The sequence below is a fragment of the Theileria orientalis genome, chromosome 1 (assembly GCF_000740895.1).
Source record: "Theileria orientalis strain Shintoku DNA, chromosome 1, complete genome".
Taxonomy (NCBI): Eukaryota; Apicomplexa; class Aconoidasida; order Piroplasmida; family Theileriidae; genus Theileria; species Theileria orientalis.
Window position 1 is genome coordinate 824339 of NC_025260.1, and position 18235 is coordinate 842573.

At 43.5% G+C, this 18235-nt stretch overlaps 8 protein-coding genes and 1 non-coding gene across 9 annotated transcripts; 6 read left to right on the top strand and 3 right to left on the bottom strand.

The window, feature by feature from the left end:
- Positions 1-86: 86 nt before the first annotated feature.
- TOT_010000374 (uncharacterized protein) lies at positions 87-3698 on the top strand (the record flags this gene model as incomplete). The annotated part of the gene is made up of 11 exons (XM_009690913.1): positions 87-1046; positions 1079-1129; positions 1163-1667; positions 1766-1900; positions 1938-2065; positions 2126-2215; positions 2262-2353; positions 2516-2780; positions 2813-2914; positions 2946-3002; positions 3180-3698. The coding sequence occupies 11 exons, from the start codon at positions 87-89 to the stop codon at positions 3696-3698; spliced, it is 2904 nt and encodes a 967-aa protein (XP_009689208.1).
- A 152-nt stretch (positions 3699-3850) lies between these two features.
- On the top strand, positions 3851-4146 carry TOT_010000375 (uncharacterized protein; the record flags this gene model as incomplete). The annotated part of the gene is made up of 2 exons (XM_009690914.1): positions 3851-3955; positions 3985-4146. The coding sequence occupies 2 exons, from the start codon at positions 3851-3853 to the stop codon at positions 4144-4146; spliced, it is 267 nt and encodes an 88-aa protein (XP_009689209.1).
- Positions 4147-4269: 123 nt separating this feature from the next.
- TOT_010000376 (conserved hypothetical protein) lies at positions 4270-6468 on the bottom strand (the record flags this gene model as incomplete). The annotated part of the gene is made up of 2 exons (XM_009690915.1): positions 4270-5365; positions 5528-6468. The coding sequence occupies 2 exons, from the start codon at positions 6466-6468 to the stop codon at positions 4270-4272; spliced, it is 2037 nt and encodes a 678-aa protein (XP_009689210.1).
- Positions 6469-6754: 286 nt separating this feature from the next.
- TOT_010001249 (uncharacterized protein) lies at positions 6755-7186 on the bottom strand (the record flags this gene model as incomplete). The annotated part of the gene is made up of 3 exons (XM_009690916.1): positions 6755-6871; positions 6906-7052; positions 7139-7186. The coding sequence occupies 3 exons, from the start codon at positions 7184-7186 to the stop codon at positions 6755-6757; spliced, it is 312 nt and encodes a 103-aa protein (XP_009689211.1).
- A 173-nt stretch (positions 7187-7359) lies between these two features.
- Positions 7360-10599, bottom strand: TOT_010000378 (conserved hypothetical protein; the record flags this gene model as incomplete). The annotated part of the gene is made up of 2 exons (XM_009690917.1): positions 7360-8630; positions 8988-10599. 2 exons carry the CDS (start codon positions 10597-10599, stop codon positions 7360-7362), a joined length of 2883 nt encoding a protein of 960 aa, XP_009689212.1.
- Positions 10600-10814: 215 nt separating this feature from the next.
- TOT_01t000004 lies at positions 10815-10887 on the top strand. Its single transcript has one exon. It is a non-coding gene; the product is annotated as a tRNA-Thr (tRNA).
- A 379-nt stretch (positions 10888-11266) lies between these two features.
- TOT_010000379 (serine-threonine protein kinase) lies at positions 11267-15452 on the top strand (the record flags this gene model as incomplete). The annotated part of the gene is made up of 2 exons (XM_009690918.1): positions 11267-13792; positions 13977-15452. 2 exons carry the CDS (start codon positions 11267-11269, stop codon positions 15450-15452), a joined length of 4002 nt encoding a protein of 1333 aa, XP_009689213.1.
- Positions 15453-15732: 280 nt separating this feature from the next.
- TOT_010001250 (peptide chain release factor 1, mitochondrial precursor) lies at positions 15733-16408 on the top strand (the record flags this gene model as incomplete). The annotated part of the gene is made up of 4 exons (XM_009690919.1): positions 15733-15875; positions 16024-16102; positions 16136-16306; positions 16340-16408. 4 exons carry the CDS (start codon positions 15733-15735, stop codon positions 16406-16408), a joined length of 462 nt encoding a protein of 153 aa, XP_009689214.1.
- A 488-nt stretch (positions 16409-16896) lies between these two features.
- On the top strand, positions 16897-18182 carry TOT_010001251 (uncharacterized protein; the record flags this gene model as incomplete). The annotated part of the gene is made up of 3 exons (XM_009690920.1): positions 16897-17299; positions 17331-17857; positions 17898-18182. 3 exons carry the CDS (start codon positions 16897-16899, stop codon positions 18180-18182), a joined length of 1215 nt encoding a protein of 404 aa, XP_009689215.1.
- Positions 18183-18235: the final 53 nt, after the last annotated feature.

Sequence of the window (18235 nt, forward strand, 5' to 3'; positions counted from 1 at the left end):
ATATCATTGTACATTAATTAAAATCTGTAAAATTTGTATCAAATATATATGAGGAGTTGTTTTAGCTAGTTTTGCTTTTGTATAATATGAATTCTGCTCTTCTTTGGGATTTAGAGCTTATTCTCTTGGATCCTTCCAGTAAATTGAACCAGAAAAATGTAAATAATATAAAATCAAAGTTCAAAACATATTATAATGTAAACAATACTGAAAATTTTGAAGAATTTTCAAAAAGATTTAATGAAGTTGTAAATTTTTTAACCTTAGTTAAAAATTTGGACTTTTACAAAGCCATATTATCCCTAGAGAAACTTTTGGGGAAGCCAACATTTATTTTGGAACATCGTAAAGAGGATGCTTTTAATTCTAGCACCGATATATATAACCATGTTTGGGGCAGTGTGTATAAATTCGTGAATGAATCGGAAAATTCAAGTGACAATTTGGATGTTATTATTGTATTGGGGGCCTGTATATTGTTCATAAACATTTTCGTAAGGATAAACTGGCTAGGTCCGCCCTTCTCGTTGTCTTTGGAGTCGGAAAGAGTCCTATCTGAGAAGTACCAGAAGAAGGCAGTAAAGGACGAACTTGATGACGCGGAGATATTAAACGAGTCTTTGGTTTGTTTGATAGATCGCCTGAACCTGAGTGAATCGCGTTCGTCGTTTTTGCTCGATAAGATACACAAGGAGTTCAAAGATAAGTGTGTACTTAAGTCACCAGAACTGTCCTTGATCGACACTAAGTTAACGGATAAGGAGGTGAACTTTCTTAAGTCGGTTATATATGAGTTCACAGTCGATGGCGAAAGCGTGTACTACGGAGTGAGCGGGATCCAATATTTGTACACATCACTGCTGTTAATTGGAGTTCTGGATAAGTGCAGGAATAATGGAGCGCCTGGACTTGAGTCCCTTGAAATCTGGAGGTCAAGGGTAGCGTACCTCTGGCAATTGATAGTGGAGGATGCCAGCGTAACGCAATGTGCGACGCTGTACAACTGTACCATAGTCAACTACATTAACTTGTTAAAGGAGTCGGAGGTAGGTTTCTATCCGCGAATTTTAATTTATAGGTGCTTCAAGAGGACTTCAGCGTAGATTTGTGTGATCCAGACCTTCTGGACGTAATTAAATTGGAATCACTGAAAAAGGAGGAGGATTCTTCACTCACATGTAGCATCATATCCAACTTCACAACACACAAGTTGGATTTAGACGCGAATTTGAGGGCATATATGCTGATTGAGTTGATGCAAAAGCTTCCACTGTATAACCTGAACAGGCTGTATGACACGATATACGATAAGGTGTCATTGTACCTGGGCTTCACATTTGAGTTCACAGGAAAGCTCGGAGTAAGGAGGAGGCACCAGAAGAAGTCGATCCCTCAGTTGATAGTAGACTACAAAAAAACGCACGTAAACAACCACCACGAGGCATCCTCAGTTGATACGCCAGTAAACATAACATTGGACGAGATATACGGAGAAAGTGACATTTATGAGACGCCAAAGCTGGACGAGTCTGAAAGCGTGGAGACACTGAGCGAGATGGAGCAGCTGTTTCTGCTGTCGAAAGGACTTAACATTTTGCACAACGCTCCCCAAAGCGACGAGTTGGCACTGGAATTCATAAATACTATCGCAACCACTTGTCTAAGAGGTAAGGGAAATACACTCATTGATGTTTATGTTGCTAATTATGTGTATATGGTTGCCGTTAGCAACACCAGTATAGTTCATGACAGTAACAATGTGTAGAGGAAACTACGGAGCAGAATAATTGGATGATAGCATCGACGAGTCTATGGCTGAGGTGTAAAACAGAGTACAGCAGAACGAAGACAATAGAGAGAGCAACATTGCAGCTTCACTCGATAAGTGACAGTTTCTATGGTATTTTAGCCATTTGTACTAATGTAAATAAATTTAGAGCACAAGCCACAGAATAGAATGGAGTACTTCTTTGGAGTAGGATTTCCAAGCACATGGAACATAAAGAGAGAGATAGGTAATTTTGTCAAAAAGGGTAGAATGATAAATATTTTTAGCGAAGAACATGTATTACATTGGATCATTTAGAACAGTAAGTGAAAGTGGCGTAAAAATTTAATTACACAGGCCTTTGATATATATAAACAACTACACCTTTGGGAGGACGCCATACAATGTTTGCTGATATCAGATAGGAAAAATGAAGCACGAGAACTGGTACGTATACATATGAGTGTGAATATTGATAATGAATGACATTCAGGTCAACCAGAGGATAAAGATTTTGCCGACCCCGAAGCTATATTGTTACCTGGGTGACATAGAAAATGATGTAGAATATTATAAAACAGCCTGGTACGAAAAAGAGATATTGATTACTAACTATACAATAACGAGTATAAATATGAGTCTAAATGCTGATACGAATATTAATTTAATATGTATATAACGTATATTTAATTTCAATATAACAATATAGATAAATAGATTCCAATACACTCATAAATAAATGTTCAGGAAACTATCAGGAGAAAAGTTGTCTAGAGCAGTGAGGTCACTGGGAGCAAGGAGCTTTAACGATGGCAAGTTCGAAGAGGCCATTGAGTACCTGGAGAAGGCGCTACGTCTGAACCCAATGAACGAACAGACGCAGTTCCTGCTCGGATGCGCACACATCAAGGTGGCGAACTTTAGGTCTGCGCTGAACGCGTTCTCCAGGGTGGTTTCACTGAACCCGGAAAACGCAGACTCCTGGGCAAACATAGCTTCGTGTCACATGAACGTAGGCCTTTAATCAAATTTCATTTCATTCAGTTGAACAATATGCAAAGCGGAAAGGTGGCAGTGCTGCAGGCAATAAAGCACAACGGGGCCAGATGGCAGTTCTGGAAGATGCTCTTGATAACCTCGGCAATGGTATGAAAACTCACTGTCTAATGTGTTTTAGGTTAAAGACGTCCAGACCGTTTGCACGGCAATGAAGACACTGGTAGATCTGGGAAAGGTGAGGGGTTAACTATTTTAGCAGGATCACTATCACCACGTGCTGCTATTTATTAGATCAACATGTTTGAAAAAAAATACACACAAATTGAATGAACACCATGGTTTATGTGCAAACACATAGATTCAGTGTGTATGTGCGAAAATAAATACGCCAAGGCACTAAATGTATTTTCAGAAGTCTGAAGTCGACGTCTGGGTCTTCGCGTTCTTGGTGGAGTCGGCCTCTGGAGCGACTGGGAACCTCGCGTCCCTGATCGACGCGACGCTGAAGCACGTCACCGGCAGCCTGACTGAAAACGCGGACGTCTGGGGACTATACGCCAAGCACCTGAGTTTCAAGAGGGACTACGTAGGAGCGCTGGAGGCGGCGTTCAAGCAGTACCGGAAGGTGGAGCAGCAGATCCTTTCGACGTTCACCGAGAAGAAGGACACTGACGAGCTGCAGACCGAGTTCGACGTGGCGAACGTGAGGAGGCTCACGAACTCGCTGAGCTCGATGGTCATGCTGCTTAAGCGCATGACGCCGGCCCAGAGGAGCGAGCACAGGGCCAGCGTCGTCGAGACGCTCAAGGTCGTTAAGGGCCGAGTGGACTCGCGGACGCCGCAGGTGAACGAGCAGTTCTCGAAAGAGGTCGATTTACTGCTTGAAAGCGCGGAAGTCGAGGACGTGATTGCTGTGTACGAGCACACCTAGAGTCTAGTTTACAAATTTAATCTGCAGCTGTTTACACATGCAGTGCCCTGATTCAAAATTATTCAGTTTACTTTTTACGTGAATACGACAGTGTTTAGTACTTTTAATTTACCGACTTATTGAACCCTGAGTGCCTTAATATTTTGTTCATGATGGCCATCAGTATATGTTCTGATGGCAACCTCAAGTCGCGTTTGGACTTAATTGATCCGTTGAGTAGAATCTTCATTTGCAACATTCCGACAAAATTTAGCAAGGTTCGTTCCTGTGGCTCATTTTCTTTTAGGCCAAGCTGAAGAAGAGCTGTGACAAGTACGGCGGCATTGAGGTGTACGTTTTCCAGGACGCCGACTTCGACATGGGCTGGGCTCTCGTCGGCTTCTCTTCCCGTCGCTCTGTCAAGAGGCTGATTAGACAGATAAACAGGAGCAGGATCGTCAGCGAATAGAATGTTTAATGTTTATATTTGAATGCCTACGTAGCTGCCCATTAAGATTGGTATGTACATGTGCAAGTATATGTTTGTATGTACATGTGCAGAGCGCCTAGTGCTCGTTAACAGATAGTTAAATTACTCTTTCAGGTCCTCCACGTTCATAATCCCCTGCGCTGGAGGCTTAAATCTTATCGTCTTCGCCGGCGCGCTCTTCTTCCTGTCGAGCGAGTTCGACAGGTGCTCCACGTTAGCCCTCTTCAGGATCGGCATCGCCTTCCCGTCGCACTTGATGAAGCAGCACTGGACGCGCGAGCCCGTGTGCGTCATGTAAATTTTCCTTCCGAAGGTTATTTCCTGGAGCGTCTTCTCGTCCGGGAACTGCAGCGACATGATTTTTGAGGGCTTGTGGTACATGCACTTCACTCCGTGCTTGGTCAGGTTTTTGGCCATCTGGTTCGCGTCCTCCTGCTCCGACACGTAGGAGCAGACGTACGTGAGCGTGGTGTTCTTCGCCGGCTTCGCGTCGCCCTTGTTTCCAGGCGATTCCACCTGCTGCCTGCTCTGACTGTAGTGCCCGCCTGCTTGCGAGGGCGTCTGCGTGAAGCTTGCGTTCGGCGTCGTCAGCACTGAGAGCAGGTCCAGCGTGTCGTTCTGCGGCGACTTCACTGGCTGCGGCGCTCCCGTGAGCATTTCCGTCTTAAAGGACAGCGACAGCGCCTCCGAGTATATTCTCCAGCCTGAGGGGTCTGGGCACATCCTCATTGCCGAGGGGTACACCTGCACCAGGTTCGTCGCCATCACTGACCAGAAGCGCAGCGCCTGCTCCTCGCTTTCAAACACCAGCAGTCCCATTCCTTCCGGCTGGTCGTTTGCGATGAACCTCTTTTTGATTTCCTCCATGTCGTCCCCAGCTTCCTGCGCCTCCGGGTTCCTCGGGTACATCAGCGGTATCTCGTTGATTGCCACGTTCGAGTCTCCGAAGAGCAGTATGAACTTCGAGATTCCCAGGTTTTTGCAGTCGTTCTTCAGCGTGTTCTGCATCTTGATTGGGGTGAGTTCATCCGCTTCCTCTTCGCTCTGCCACGCGTCAAACAGTGTTTCTAAACATTGGTGTGTTTCCATACCATACCTTTGGTGCCCATCACCTTCTGGTGTGCTTCCACTAGCTGTGACACCACGTCTACTGGCCCGTAGTTCCTCGGAATCCCAATCACCAACAGTGACAACGTCCCTAAACAGTCATTAATGTCTGCTCATTAAGTCATAAGTCAAGGATGCAGGTGCATAAACTTTGTCTAACCGTAACTTTATCTAAACACACACATAACTGATTGTGGCTACTATCACACCAATTCTCTTTCTCCTTTTCTAACGCATCTTACCTTTGAGCCACCATTCTTCTTCTATTTTTGGTCTCTGGGAGAACAGGTGTTGGTTAATCATCTCCAGTGGCGTCTGGAAGAACGCGTTGAACGTGTAGAGCGCGTCGTACTTGATGTCCAGCGTGAAATCCGGCGAGTCCAGCGTCGTGTCTATGTTCGGGTTCTGCGTGAACTCCACCAGCTCGAAGTTGGTCACTATTCTGCTTCCGTACAGGTGCTCCTCCAGCCTCGGATCTGCTCCGTACTCCTTGTACTTCCCCTCGCTCCTCTTACTTTCGTAGAACTGTGCGAATGTTGATATCGTTTCCATTTTTTCAAATTTAACTCCCTTTTTTGTGGTCCCCTCTGTTGCCGGCGTCATCGCTGGCGGCTCAAATGGCGGTAGTGGTGGCGGCGATAACTTTTTGTTCAGTGGTGTCATTCCTTCTGACGCTGGAGTCCTTGGACTTATACTTTCGTGTTTGTACTTGTCATACGCTCTGTATGAACTCAATTTTTCGTATGACTTGTATGGGCTGTAGCGCTGCTTTGGGCTCGATGGCGAGTGGTATGACCTTTTTGTGCTTTTGTAGTCGCTTCTCTGTGACTGTGGTCTGTACTTATCGCTCATTCTCCTCGATTCGTAGCTATGATCCTCGTACTTCCTATCTGATGGCTCATATTCGCTGTAGTTGTGTCTTATTTTTTTATATTTGTGCATTAAATTATCGTCTGCTGACGATGTGCTATATCTCGGTTCATGATATCTACTTTCTCTAGAGTTTTCTCCTCCATATGTGCTCTGTCTCGAGGATGTTTTTCTTATATCACGTCTGTGATAATTATCGCTGTATTTGTGGTCTCTGTGTGTGTTTTCACTCGATTTGTAGTTATATTTAGAAATGTGCGATATTTTCGAGTCTCTACTCCGATTTTCATCTTCTGCTCTCGATTTAGATGAGGGTTTCCACATTATTAGATTTAAATGACATTAAGTTGCTAGATTTACTAACTTTTGTTCATTTGATTATGAGTTTTGTGTAATCTTTCGTGATTCACCTGCTCACCATGATAGTGTATCAATACATTGTAACTATAAAGTAGAACTCGGTAATACTAACTTATTTATATTGTATCACAAATGGATATGGAGTTTTATAGAATATAATGAATAGCAACGTTGTGAAAAATTAAAGTATGTGATGGTTACACCAGATTATGTTCCCATGTTAAAGTGTGTTGTATTGAAGCTGGGCTGCTTAGCTTTGGCCTTTATACTCATTTCTCGGTGATGATCTGGGCGAGCGTCTGGTGGAAGACTCCTCTTTCCACTTTATCTTGTGCCTGGCGTAAATGGGCCAGGGTAGCGCGCAAACCTACAGTTTTGTTTACAATTATTTTCCTCCTTACCAGCAGACTCAATCCCGTTCCTGCTAAGATGAACTTCACCGTGTGCGCGAACGACTTGAGGTAGTATCCTACTCCGAAGCCCACCAGTCCGAATAACGACGTTATTACCCACATTGCAACTGTGGAATGTAACTGCCCGTGGAAGTCCTACATATTGTTAGTTTTTGTCTTCTTTTCGGCCTTTTTTCCTCATCATGTGTAATGTTCCTAATCACTTCTAAATAGCCTCTTACCACTACTGCATCGTCAAATATATCTTCTATATCGTTCATTAAACTCATTTTTACCCCTTTATTAATATTTTATATTTTTTAAATTGATAATGGTTTACCATGGGGGTAACGTCATACCATCATCAACACATCTTACTAATACTACAGGATTCCACCATTTAATTTTAATTATACTTGTACACATTTATATTTTTATCAAATTGACATTCTATTTTACATTACTAAATGCCAAAAAATGTTCTTTTGAATCTATGTTCTCTCATTATTTGTTCCAGATCAACATTTTTGAGCTTCTTTTCCAGTTTGACGTATTCTTCGCACTTGTTTTCCAAATCATTTAACTTCTTCTCTCCTTTATCTTCTTCTATTTCTTCTTTTTCCATTGCTCTACTTAACAGTTTTTCCATTTCCTTAACGCTCCTTTCATATTCATTTACTTTATTTTTTATTTTGTCTTTTATTTCTCCTGTTAATACTGATGATAGTTTTGGTCTTTCTATTTCAATTTCTTTGTTTAAGCTTATACAGTTAACGCTTATATCTTGTACGCTAAAATAGTCGTTGTAGTCATTTTCTGGCTTAATCTCGTAACTGTATATATTATTTACTTCTATTGGCATATGCTCAACATTAATGTCATTTTCAACCTTTTCCGGGTCTTCTAGCTTAACAATGTCCAAAATAAATGACATTTCTGTTATGATTTTATCGCCACTCTCTACATCTTGGAGCAATACACAACTTCCCGTTTTGTTTTTCAAATTCTTTATCGTTTTCTTCATCATGTCTGATGGTTCTGATAATGCTGCGTCTGGTGGTTCCTCCTTGAATGACAGGCACTTGAATGGATCTTCTCCTACGTCCAGTAGCTTGTACTCTTTGTAATCCATTCCTAGGACTATTGAGCCTCTCATTGGCACCGTTCTCATTATTGTTTCGATTAAATGCGATCTGAAATTGTACCTGGTTATTAGTGTGTTTCTTACCGAGCCAAGTGCCGTTTTCGACCTATTAATTCTCCTCTCCAATTCCTTAAGTCTAGTGGTATCTATGTTTTTACTTCTTAATTGGTTTTCCAGTTTATTCTTCAGGTCCATCATTTCAAATATATCTGGCGACCTTTCTTTGTATGCCTTCTTACAGTCTCCAAGATATGATCCAAATAATCTTTTAGACAGTAATTCCGTGATTTCATTATGTTCATTCCCCAATAACTTCATCTTATTCAGGTTAATGTATAGTGGCGACACCAGTGCTCTGATATTGTGTACCATATATTCCATATCCATTGTAAATGTCACAAGCCTACCACCCTGTGTCAGTGTATACAATGTGGCATTTGACATCATATTGTTCCCGTATTTTGTTTTCACATAAGAGTCCAAGAATATATAGTGACTGGCTGAAGGTACCTTCGTATTTGAAACCACCACTTTTAGCTTATCCGTGTTCCTCTTTACTAAGTTTTTGTACTCTTCACTATCATCAAATCCTAAAAAGCATATTCCTCTCTCGAGTAAGTATCTCCTAATTCCATTCAAGTAATTTAAATTTTGATTCATGTGGTCAGGATGTGTATTCGACATCGTGTGTATATTTGTATCCATTTGTATATTTGTATCCATTTGTATATTTGTATCCATTTGTATATTTGTATCCATTTGTATATTTGCATCCATTTGTATATTTGTATCCATTTGTGTATTTGCATCCATTTGTATATTTGTATCCATTTGTATATTTGTATCCATTTGTGTATTTGTATCCATTTGTGTATTCATTGGTAGGTGTGAAATCAATTCCAATTTTAAATCCTCATCGTAGCTTTCTTTTACGAATTTATCCTCACCACTCTCCTTTTCTTTAAAATACTCATAGAATTTATACATCAACTTTGGTAGGTTATCATTCAATTTATAAACTACTGCTGGATATAAATTTTCCTTCTTTATGTAACTTAGCAGTCCGTGTACACCCGGGCATTGCTGTTGCTTTATCACATCGTTCAAATGCAGGCTTTCAATAAATCCTGCCAGTGTCTTATTTTTCGACACATCAACGATGTAATTCAACAGATAATCCACCTTATCTTCCGCTTTACTGAAGTCTTCAGTCTTTCTCAACTCCCTTATATATGGCTTAAACATGTCTCTCACTTTTGTTGATGCTCTAATCAGCCTATGGTATGTTCCAATTCCTAGGTAGCTTAGCGAGTCCTTTATTGCTCTTGCTATTACTTTGTTCAACTCCGGGTTTACGTTTGTTAGTTTTACCAGGTTCGACTTTTTTGTAAAATATCTCCAAAGTTCCTTCGTTTCTATTTCCTCCAGCTTATTATACTTTTTTGCGTACGTTTCCTGCGACTCTGTGAATACATCTAAATCCCCGTATCTTGTTAACAGCTTAAATTTTGGCGATTTGGACATTGTCACTGTTGTAACGTTCCCAAATAATGTGTAGAGCCAACTTGTCACGTGCTGCGTGTTATATATACTATTTGTCGTTCCAATGAATACCGTGTTTGGCTTTAAGGCTGCCACTGTTTGATCACTGAATTTATACATCAACGCATCATCATTTCTTCTTAATTCGTATCCAAAATTATCAAACACTATAACGTTTTCTTTATTTTCTACTCTTTTCATCCTTTCCACTATATTTTCAGTTTCAACGTAGTTATTATCAATCCATCTTTTTGTTGAAATCAGGAGCTGTTTATCCAGTGTAATCTCTGGGTTTTTTGTGTATTCCAAACTCGCCAGCTCCTCATCTTTCATGAAATATGAGTTCATCAATGACATTAGACACTCTTTAAACTGTTCTCTGTTTGATTCAGTAACATCCTCTCCGTTTAACTTCAAGTCATTTTCCTCATATAAATTGATGTTATTGTTGAACCAATTGCTATAACACTTCTGCATTGCGTGGCCGTTAGCTATTGTGGTAAAGGAACCATCATTAAAAGATATAAGACCCTGAAGTATTGTGTTCACTTTGTTTCGATGACCGCTTTCGGTAAAAAAATTAACCATCTCAGAAAGTCTGTTTTGCGATTCGGTAACATACAAAATCCTTTTCAGATTTGAGCCATTTTGCGATATAAGGTCGTGTAATTTACTTAATATTTCCGTTTGTTTAGAGGAACTGCATAATAAAGCTAATATGTTATTTGAAATCCTGGTTTCGGAGTCAACGACATTCGTGTTTTCTCTAATTCCGTCTTCATTTAACTGATGTGTAGAGTTTATAGCTTTAATTCTATTACTACATTCTAAATAATTTGTATATGGACAAACATTTTGATTTAAAATTACATTTTTGGCAGATAATAATGATATGATACGTTGACTATTGGTGATTAAAAAGGATTCTCCATAATCTATGGATATAATGATCAAGAGGAACGAGTTGATGAATAAGCCTAACCATTTTTTGAAATAAGTCTTAGGTGTGGACGACATTTAACGATCTATCTATTTTACTATTTATTATCATTCATATCGCACATAATGACGAATTCCCGTGATTATGTGTGGGATTCCAACAACAAGCTATTAATATAAATTATCTTACTTACAATGAAACAATAAATATAAACATACAGCTGTCAATTTCAAATTATGTAATGGATTTTATTAAAAAATTCTTATCAAATTAAAATCGGCCTTCCGCTAGAGCCTACTTAGCTTAGTCGGTAGAGCATTCGCTTAGTAAGCGAAAGGTCGTCGGTTCGAATCCGGCAGTAGGCTTTTTGATAATAAAAATCTAAGCTGCATCATTAACACTTCTGTAAATCCCATTTCTCTGTTATTTTTAATTTAGAGAATTTATTTATGTATTATTACATTTGGTTTATTCGTTGGGGTTTAGAGAATTTAACTGTATTTTTTATTATTGTTTCTTAGTTTTTATGTAATTTTAGTTTGTGTTAATTTCACATTAGATTATTCACTATGTCATTTCTGTTGTCTTAAATCCTATGATTTCACTAATCGACTCGTATTCGAGTAATAATTTTTAACTTAGTGGTTAATGACTTACACATTTTAAATATAGTTTATTTTTAAAATATTAACAATGTTTCTGATGAATAATTGTAGTTATTTCCTTTAAAATCCATCTGGAACGATGGAGCATTTGAAGATATTCCAAACGACTCAAATTGAGGAAATATTCGCAATTCATTTCATCTATTACCCTGTAAAGATAGTTAATTATGGAGGTGTAAACTCAGATAAGTTTCCCGCGGACTGTATGTCCGAGTCGGATTACGACGAGATATCGCAACAATCAAAGTTCGGGACTAACATTAAGCTGAATGAAAATTCCATCAAGGGCGCCGTTCGCTCTGAGCTGATCAGGTTCTGTTTTAAGCTTTCTGCCTCGTTGAACCCAGAAGAACACAGTGAGAAGTACTCCCTGGTGGATGTCACGTTCCCGAAGAAGTACCCCTCAAAGTCACCCTTTATTGTGATTAAAATGACGCTACCGATGTCCAGTGACGACAAGAGGCGTTTTACGTCGAGATTGTTGCGCCTTGTGAAGGGACTGCAGGGCAACGTGTGCGTATTTAATGTGTGTCTGTACATAAATGAAATAATGGCGAAGTTGGCCTCAGGGGACCGAGACGGCCTGTGGGACGAGACGACGGCCAGAGATGACACCGAGGAGGTCAGAGACTCTAACACGGACTTCATGGAAGAGGGCTCTAGTCACAACGAGGAGAGCTACGACGAGGAGGTGAATTCGAGCAACGTGGAGGAGGATGCCATGCTAGCCGAGGACGACCCGAACTACAAGTACTCGGAGATCGATTTCAAGAGCATCCCGATATGGTCGGTGCAGTCGATGGTGCAAATCCCGGTGTGGTACCAGAGCTTTAAGGCGAGGGACGAGGAAGGCAAGGAGTTCGAGCCGGAGAAGCTGAACAAGAGCCCGCTTAAGTCGAGCGCTCCGAAGCTGAAGATACGCACGAGGATCATCGAGGACAACACGGCGGCGCAGACGAGCATAACCTCGAGAGACAAGGAGGACTCGACGAGGTCGCTCGTGAGCGAGGAGATCTTCTTTACGCACGACTCGGTGAAGAATCTGAGCTCGATCAAGAAGACGCTGAACGAGTTCTACAACGAGACGTACGACCGCTACGAAAGGGACTTCGTGGAGAACGACTACATCCTCGAAACGAGCTCCTTGAGTCTGTGCTCGGTGCGCCACGTGCTGGACCAGAACCTGTACTACATCAAGGTCTTCCACCTGCCGCGCCTGTGCCCGTACGTCAACCTGTCGAGCGACGACGTGCGCCAGCTGCTGCACAGGTTCCGAGTGAGAAGGAGGCTGATTCTGAATGAGATCATCTCGAGAGTGTCGCAGCTGTCGAAGCTCGAGCACAACAGCATATGCCGCTACTACCAGTCGTGGCTGGAGAAGAAGCTGAAGGACCAGGAGGTGAACAGAATCCTGAGGATGTGCAACGACATAATGGAGTCCAGGTCGTTCGGGCCACTCTTCAACGCTGCGACCACCGACGAGAAGATGATCCTCCTCTTCAAGTATTGCCCGGAGCTGGGGGAGCATTACCTGCAGGAGTTGGTGACGGAGCGCAACCTGTACATCCAGATTCAGAATTTCGACTGCCACACGATGCGGTACGAGATTGAGAACAACAGCCTGCACAAAAACCAAAAGCTGATCTGGAGCTTCATCAGGCACCTGCTGGACGTGTTGACGTATCTGCACCAGAACAACGTCTACCACCAGTGCATCTCAGTGGACAACATATACGTACACACAGACGTGTACGGAACAGGTCTGAAGCTGTCGGAGTTCGGAATAACGCACCTGGGCAGGAAGCTCTTCTCGTGCGAAAACGAGTGCAACCGCAAGTCGTGCGAGTGCCAGGAGTACAAAAGGAGCATGCGAAGGCACCTGTACCAGTCGCACCCGTCGAGTTACGGACTGAACCCGTCGCTGCAGCACTCGGCGCCGCCCGAAGCAATCAATTTCACGTCGCTCAACGGGTACAAGGTGAACGCAGCGTCAACTCCGAACTCAAGTGAAATAAGTCGAGCCGGGTCGTTCCGCGCGAAGAGCATGTCCTCGATTAAGAGCCTCAACTCGACGGAGTTCGACGACATGGAGTACGAGGAGGTCGTCGACCCGTACTCGGCGATGCAGGAGGACATGTTCGCACTGGGCCTGCTGATTTTCAGGATGTGGCACCCGCCGCTCGACGAGAACAGCTACCAGGAGCTGCTGGTGAAGGTGGTTAACACGCAGACGTTCCCGGACTACTTCCTGGAGTCGACCCCGCCCATCATAATAACGACCCTGACGAGGCTGCTGGGCAGGGACAGGAGGCCCACAGCAATAGAGCTGATCAGAGAGACTCTGGTGCCGCCAGTCATGGACATTTACATGTACAAGCAGTACCTGCGCAAGCTCGAAAACCCGGTTTCCGAGGAGTCCCTGGACGCACTGAGGTTCCTCCTGTCAAGAGACTGGAACTCTGATGTCTCCAAATACAGGCACAGCCACGAGCTGGAAATAATGACCCATAACTCGTACGTAGCAGACTCCCTGGAAAGATTCATGAGGGGCCGGGGCGTCATTATAAGGCCGCCTCTGCCCCTGCAGATAAAGACGTATGAAAACGTACGTTCCTAATTAGACTATCAGTAGGCATGTGCTGTTATTTATTTGGAGATGTGTTAGCTCGGATTATTTGCTAGATATATACATTAGCTTGAAGAGTTATTAAATACGTATCACCTTGGATTAGTTACTATATATGCTTTTAGATATACGGGATTGATAAGCAAATATTATGTTAATTTAGAATGATAAGTTGCTGGGCATCGATGGCACAAATACGCTCTTTTCAGTCGGTGGGAGCATACGAAGGTCGCTGCTGAGGTCCTTTGAACTGTATGCAGGCGACGAGAGCCGAGTGGGCATAAAGCAGTTCGCAGTCGGGGACGTGCACGATGAGGAAAAGTGCGTAACAGGAGCAGTCTTCTCAATCACGACGAAGGTGGACAGCGACCTCATAGTCCCCAACTCAGTGGGCAAGAGAGGATTCGACTACAAGAACCTGGACGACAATTGCATCCTGATGATCTCGAGCCAAGTTGAATTGATTCTGGTAGCAATTGAGTCAATGCTGTCACTAGGCCTGGGATTTGAGTTCAGACTCACGATAACATTCCAGCCGCTGATAGTGGACTTTATATCGCTGGTGCTGAAAATATCAACGCAGCACGCAAATGTCATATTCTGCAGGCTGCAGGCAACGGACATCAACGAGTACACATTCAACATGCTGCTGGAGGAGTACTCGATTGAGAAGGTGGGTGACAACAGGAACCTGGTCGATCTGCTGGGCAGCAAGTTTGGGCTGATCGAGGGGCTCAGGAGGCTGCACAGGCAGGTTTTGAACGGACCGATACCGAAGCAGTACCACAAGAACTTCGTGGCACTTTACCAGGAGATTAACAAGTTGGCGTCGCCGGCCTCGGAGGCGACCGAGCTCACCAACGGGGACGCGGACTCGTTTGAGGACACGCTGGTGTTCGAGCGCTACTACAGGAGGATCATGTACACGGTTGAGCTCGCGAAGATGCTCCACTCCCTCGCACTGGACCAGTACTGCCTAATAGAGTTTGTTCTGGGCGTGTATTACACGGAAATCTGCGACTACTCGGTAGACTTCCCCTTCTTCCTCGGCTTCATGTCCGACGAGAGGAAGAACCTTGTGATGACGGGGGGCTGCTACGGAACGAACACGCTCTTCATGGACGAGGACAACGTGTCAAAGATACTCCACTTCGACATCCAGTACTTCCTGGACGACCTGATAAAGCTGTCGATAAAGGACGCGAGGAAAATCGAGGGCTACACGATCACGCCGACGAAGACTGACGGAGTGGACGTGGTGATAACGTGTCAGACGGCAAAGCTGCTGCCTGCAGCGACCTCGATCGCGAACAAGCTCATCGACTCGGGGATTTCGTGCGAGTGCAGGGCGATTCCGCTCATTTTCACCGGCGACTTTAACCTGAGGCTGAGGACGGTCGACAGCGTCAAGGCCAGGGTGCACCTGCAGAAGCTCACGAACACCGCCTCAGAGGAGACTCAGTCGGAAAGGGTCCAGAGCGAGAATGTGGACAAAAATTTGGCGGAGGAGGATATCGACGATAAGACACACCTTAACATTCTGTATCACGTTGAACCCATAAACGGGTCCTTCGGCCAGGCCAGAAAAATAGATAATGAAGTGGCGCTTGTCCATTTTATAATTGGACAACTGACCTAATTAAGATTCACCAATGTATATTAGATTAACCTATGTGTTATTTAGTGTGTTTACAGTCTGTTTCAGTGAGTCGGCGACTTCGCTGAGATTCCACAACCCTTTGAGAAATTTTAACCACAAACTTGATTTACATGGAAATCGTTTGAATAAAAAATACAAATTAATCCATAATTTTGGAAAATATAGAAAAAATATCGCATTTTTAAGCAACCATTGCAACACACATAAATCGTACACTCTCCCTAGCTTTAGATGGCCTTTGTTAGTTTCGAAAATATCAATGGAGATAAGGCCAGGAGTCGGAGGAAAGGAAGCGCTAATATGGGCCAACGACCTCGCCAAGGTTTTTATTTTAATTAACATGTTGTATAGACTTACAAGAAGTACTCCCTTAAAAAGGACTGCACAGTGGATGAACAAAAGGTTAAAAAATAGACACTTGCACACATGTGTAATGTATTTGAACTAACGGCTAAGTAGATTGGAAGCACTATCATCTTACACATTTCCGGAGATGATTCGGAATTTGAGTTAAATGGGTAGGCACAGTAGCGCTCATATAATTGAGTAGAAACCAGGGGCTTGAGGACAGATTTTTCAAGGAAGGAGGAGTGCATCAAGTCAAGAGGGTTCCGACCACGGAAAGATCGGTACGAGTCTGAGAAAAGTAAACATCTGATCAGGGGAGGATGCACTCATCGACGGCCACAGTTGCAATACTGCCGTCGCAGATGGCAAAAAGTAAAGACCACAACCTCCTGGAGAGGCTAATTGAGGAGGTTGAGCTTAACCCGGGGGACATTGAGTGGAAAACATGCCGTTCGAGTGGCCCGGGAGGGCAGAACGTGAACAAGGTAACTGGATGCTAGCTACTAGAAATGGTTCAGGTGGAAACGTCGGTTTCCTTGTACCACAAACCAACAGGAATAAGAATAGAATGTAGTGAAGAAAGGTAGGTGCCGTATGCCAAGTTGATGTGTGCAGATCGCAGAGTAAAAACAAAGAGCTGGCGGAAAGGAAGCTGAGGCTTCAGATTGCGAAGTCGAGGATGGAGGAAATGACCAACGAGGCTAATTCGAGAAGAAGATCTCAGGTATTTTGAAAATAAGGTGGAATTGCGCATTTTAACAGATTGAAACGCCGAAAAGGTCCGACAGGATTAAAACGTATTACTACAACAACAATGTTGTGATCGATCACAGATGCGGATGCAAATTTAGTTTAGACTACTTCATTAAGTCTAAACTGGACGATATGGACTGTGCACACTTTTACTAAATGGGTTGAAGCACTAATATTCTGTTTAAGTACAACATGTGTAAATGTTACCCCTATATTTGTGTAGATCTTTAGCGTGAGATTTTATTTTTCTGTAAAATATAAGGGCCTTATTGTAACTTTCGGCTGATAATTATGTTTTTATCTTAGGAAGCTGAACTTGTAGATGGAAAGATCGAGGCGTTCTTCCACCAGGGATCAAAACGACGAGTTTGATCTACAAGACCTGGAAACCTCACTCGAGGACTATAGAAACTCTCTTGTTGTCCACAATATGGCAGTGATGGCGGATACTGGCGTGACTCTGGACCTGGCGCAGTCCCTAAACGAGTTTGGAAACTCCATCTACGAAAAAAAGGAGTTCAATTGCATCAGGCTGGACGTTAGAATAAAGAAGGAGCTGGATTCTTCGTGCCGAATGCTCGATTCCAGGGAGTTTGAGCAGATATCTACCGTTAAAGTCCTTGAGGCGACCAAGGCGTTCGTCACGCCCTCAGTTATGAGCGGGTTGCACAAACATGGAATGGAGCGATGCAAAGCGCACGGGGATCTGGACCCAGCAAACCTTGGTACGCCAATTTCCGGATCATGATTGTTTAGTGCACACTTCCGTCAAGGTTTCCGTCTTCTCAAACGGGAAGCTGTCAGTCACCGGAGCCAGGAGCCTGCTGTCTGCAACCGTGGCACTTGAAAAGGTGTGCCGCGCAGTGAGGCGGAGGATCAACAAGAAGGCGCGGCTGTGCCACATAACGTGCACGAACATCCTCGTGGTCTACGGGTACCCGAACCAAATCGTCCTGCCACTGTTTCACAGGCTGTACAAGGGCTCCAGCTATGACCCGATCAGATTTTCAGGAGTGCGGGTAAGAGTGCCAATCAACTCAGTGCCGATCGTCTACAACATATACAAGGTGCTGTACGTCACCGGCTTTAGCACCAAGTACGCCCACATGATTAGGGAGGAAGGTGAAGCAGAGCCGTCGGACGAGCCTGAAGAGTCCGAAGATGAGTCAACGACTCCGACGTTCATCCCTAACGCTGTGGTCGCGCCACCTGTGAAAAGGTACAAACCGGGCAAAATTGGCATTCAGAGGTTCGTGGACTCAACGATGTCGGACAACAGAAAGGTTGGTTTAAGAATTTTTTTAACGATCAACCCCCGTTTAGGTTCATAACGCGGCCCCCGTGGCTGTGAAGAGGAAGAAGACTCGGTTGCCAAAAAACGTGTCAATATGGTCAAACACGAACCTGTTGGACAGTCAAGTCAATGAGGAGGGGGAGACGCTGCCAAGGTTTGACCCCTTTGGCAAGAGTCCCAAGGAGGAAGTCGTGACTGTCAACGTGTTCAGCTCCGGAAACATGACCTTCACCGGAGCCAGGTCAATTTCAAGTGTACAAATGGCTCTTTCGCACATATACCCGTTCCTCAATATGGCCACTAGAAAAACTTGATTTAAACGTCATGTATACACCTATATTGTGTAAAAAACTGTAAACTTTAATTT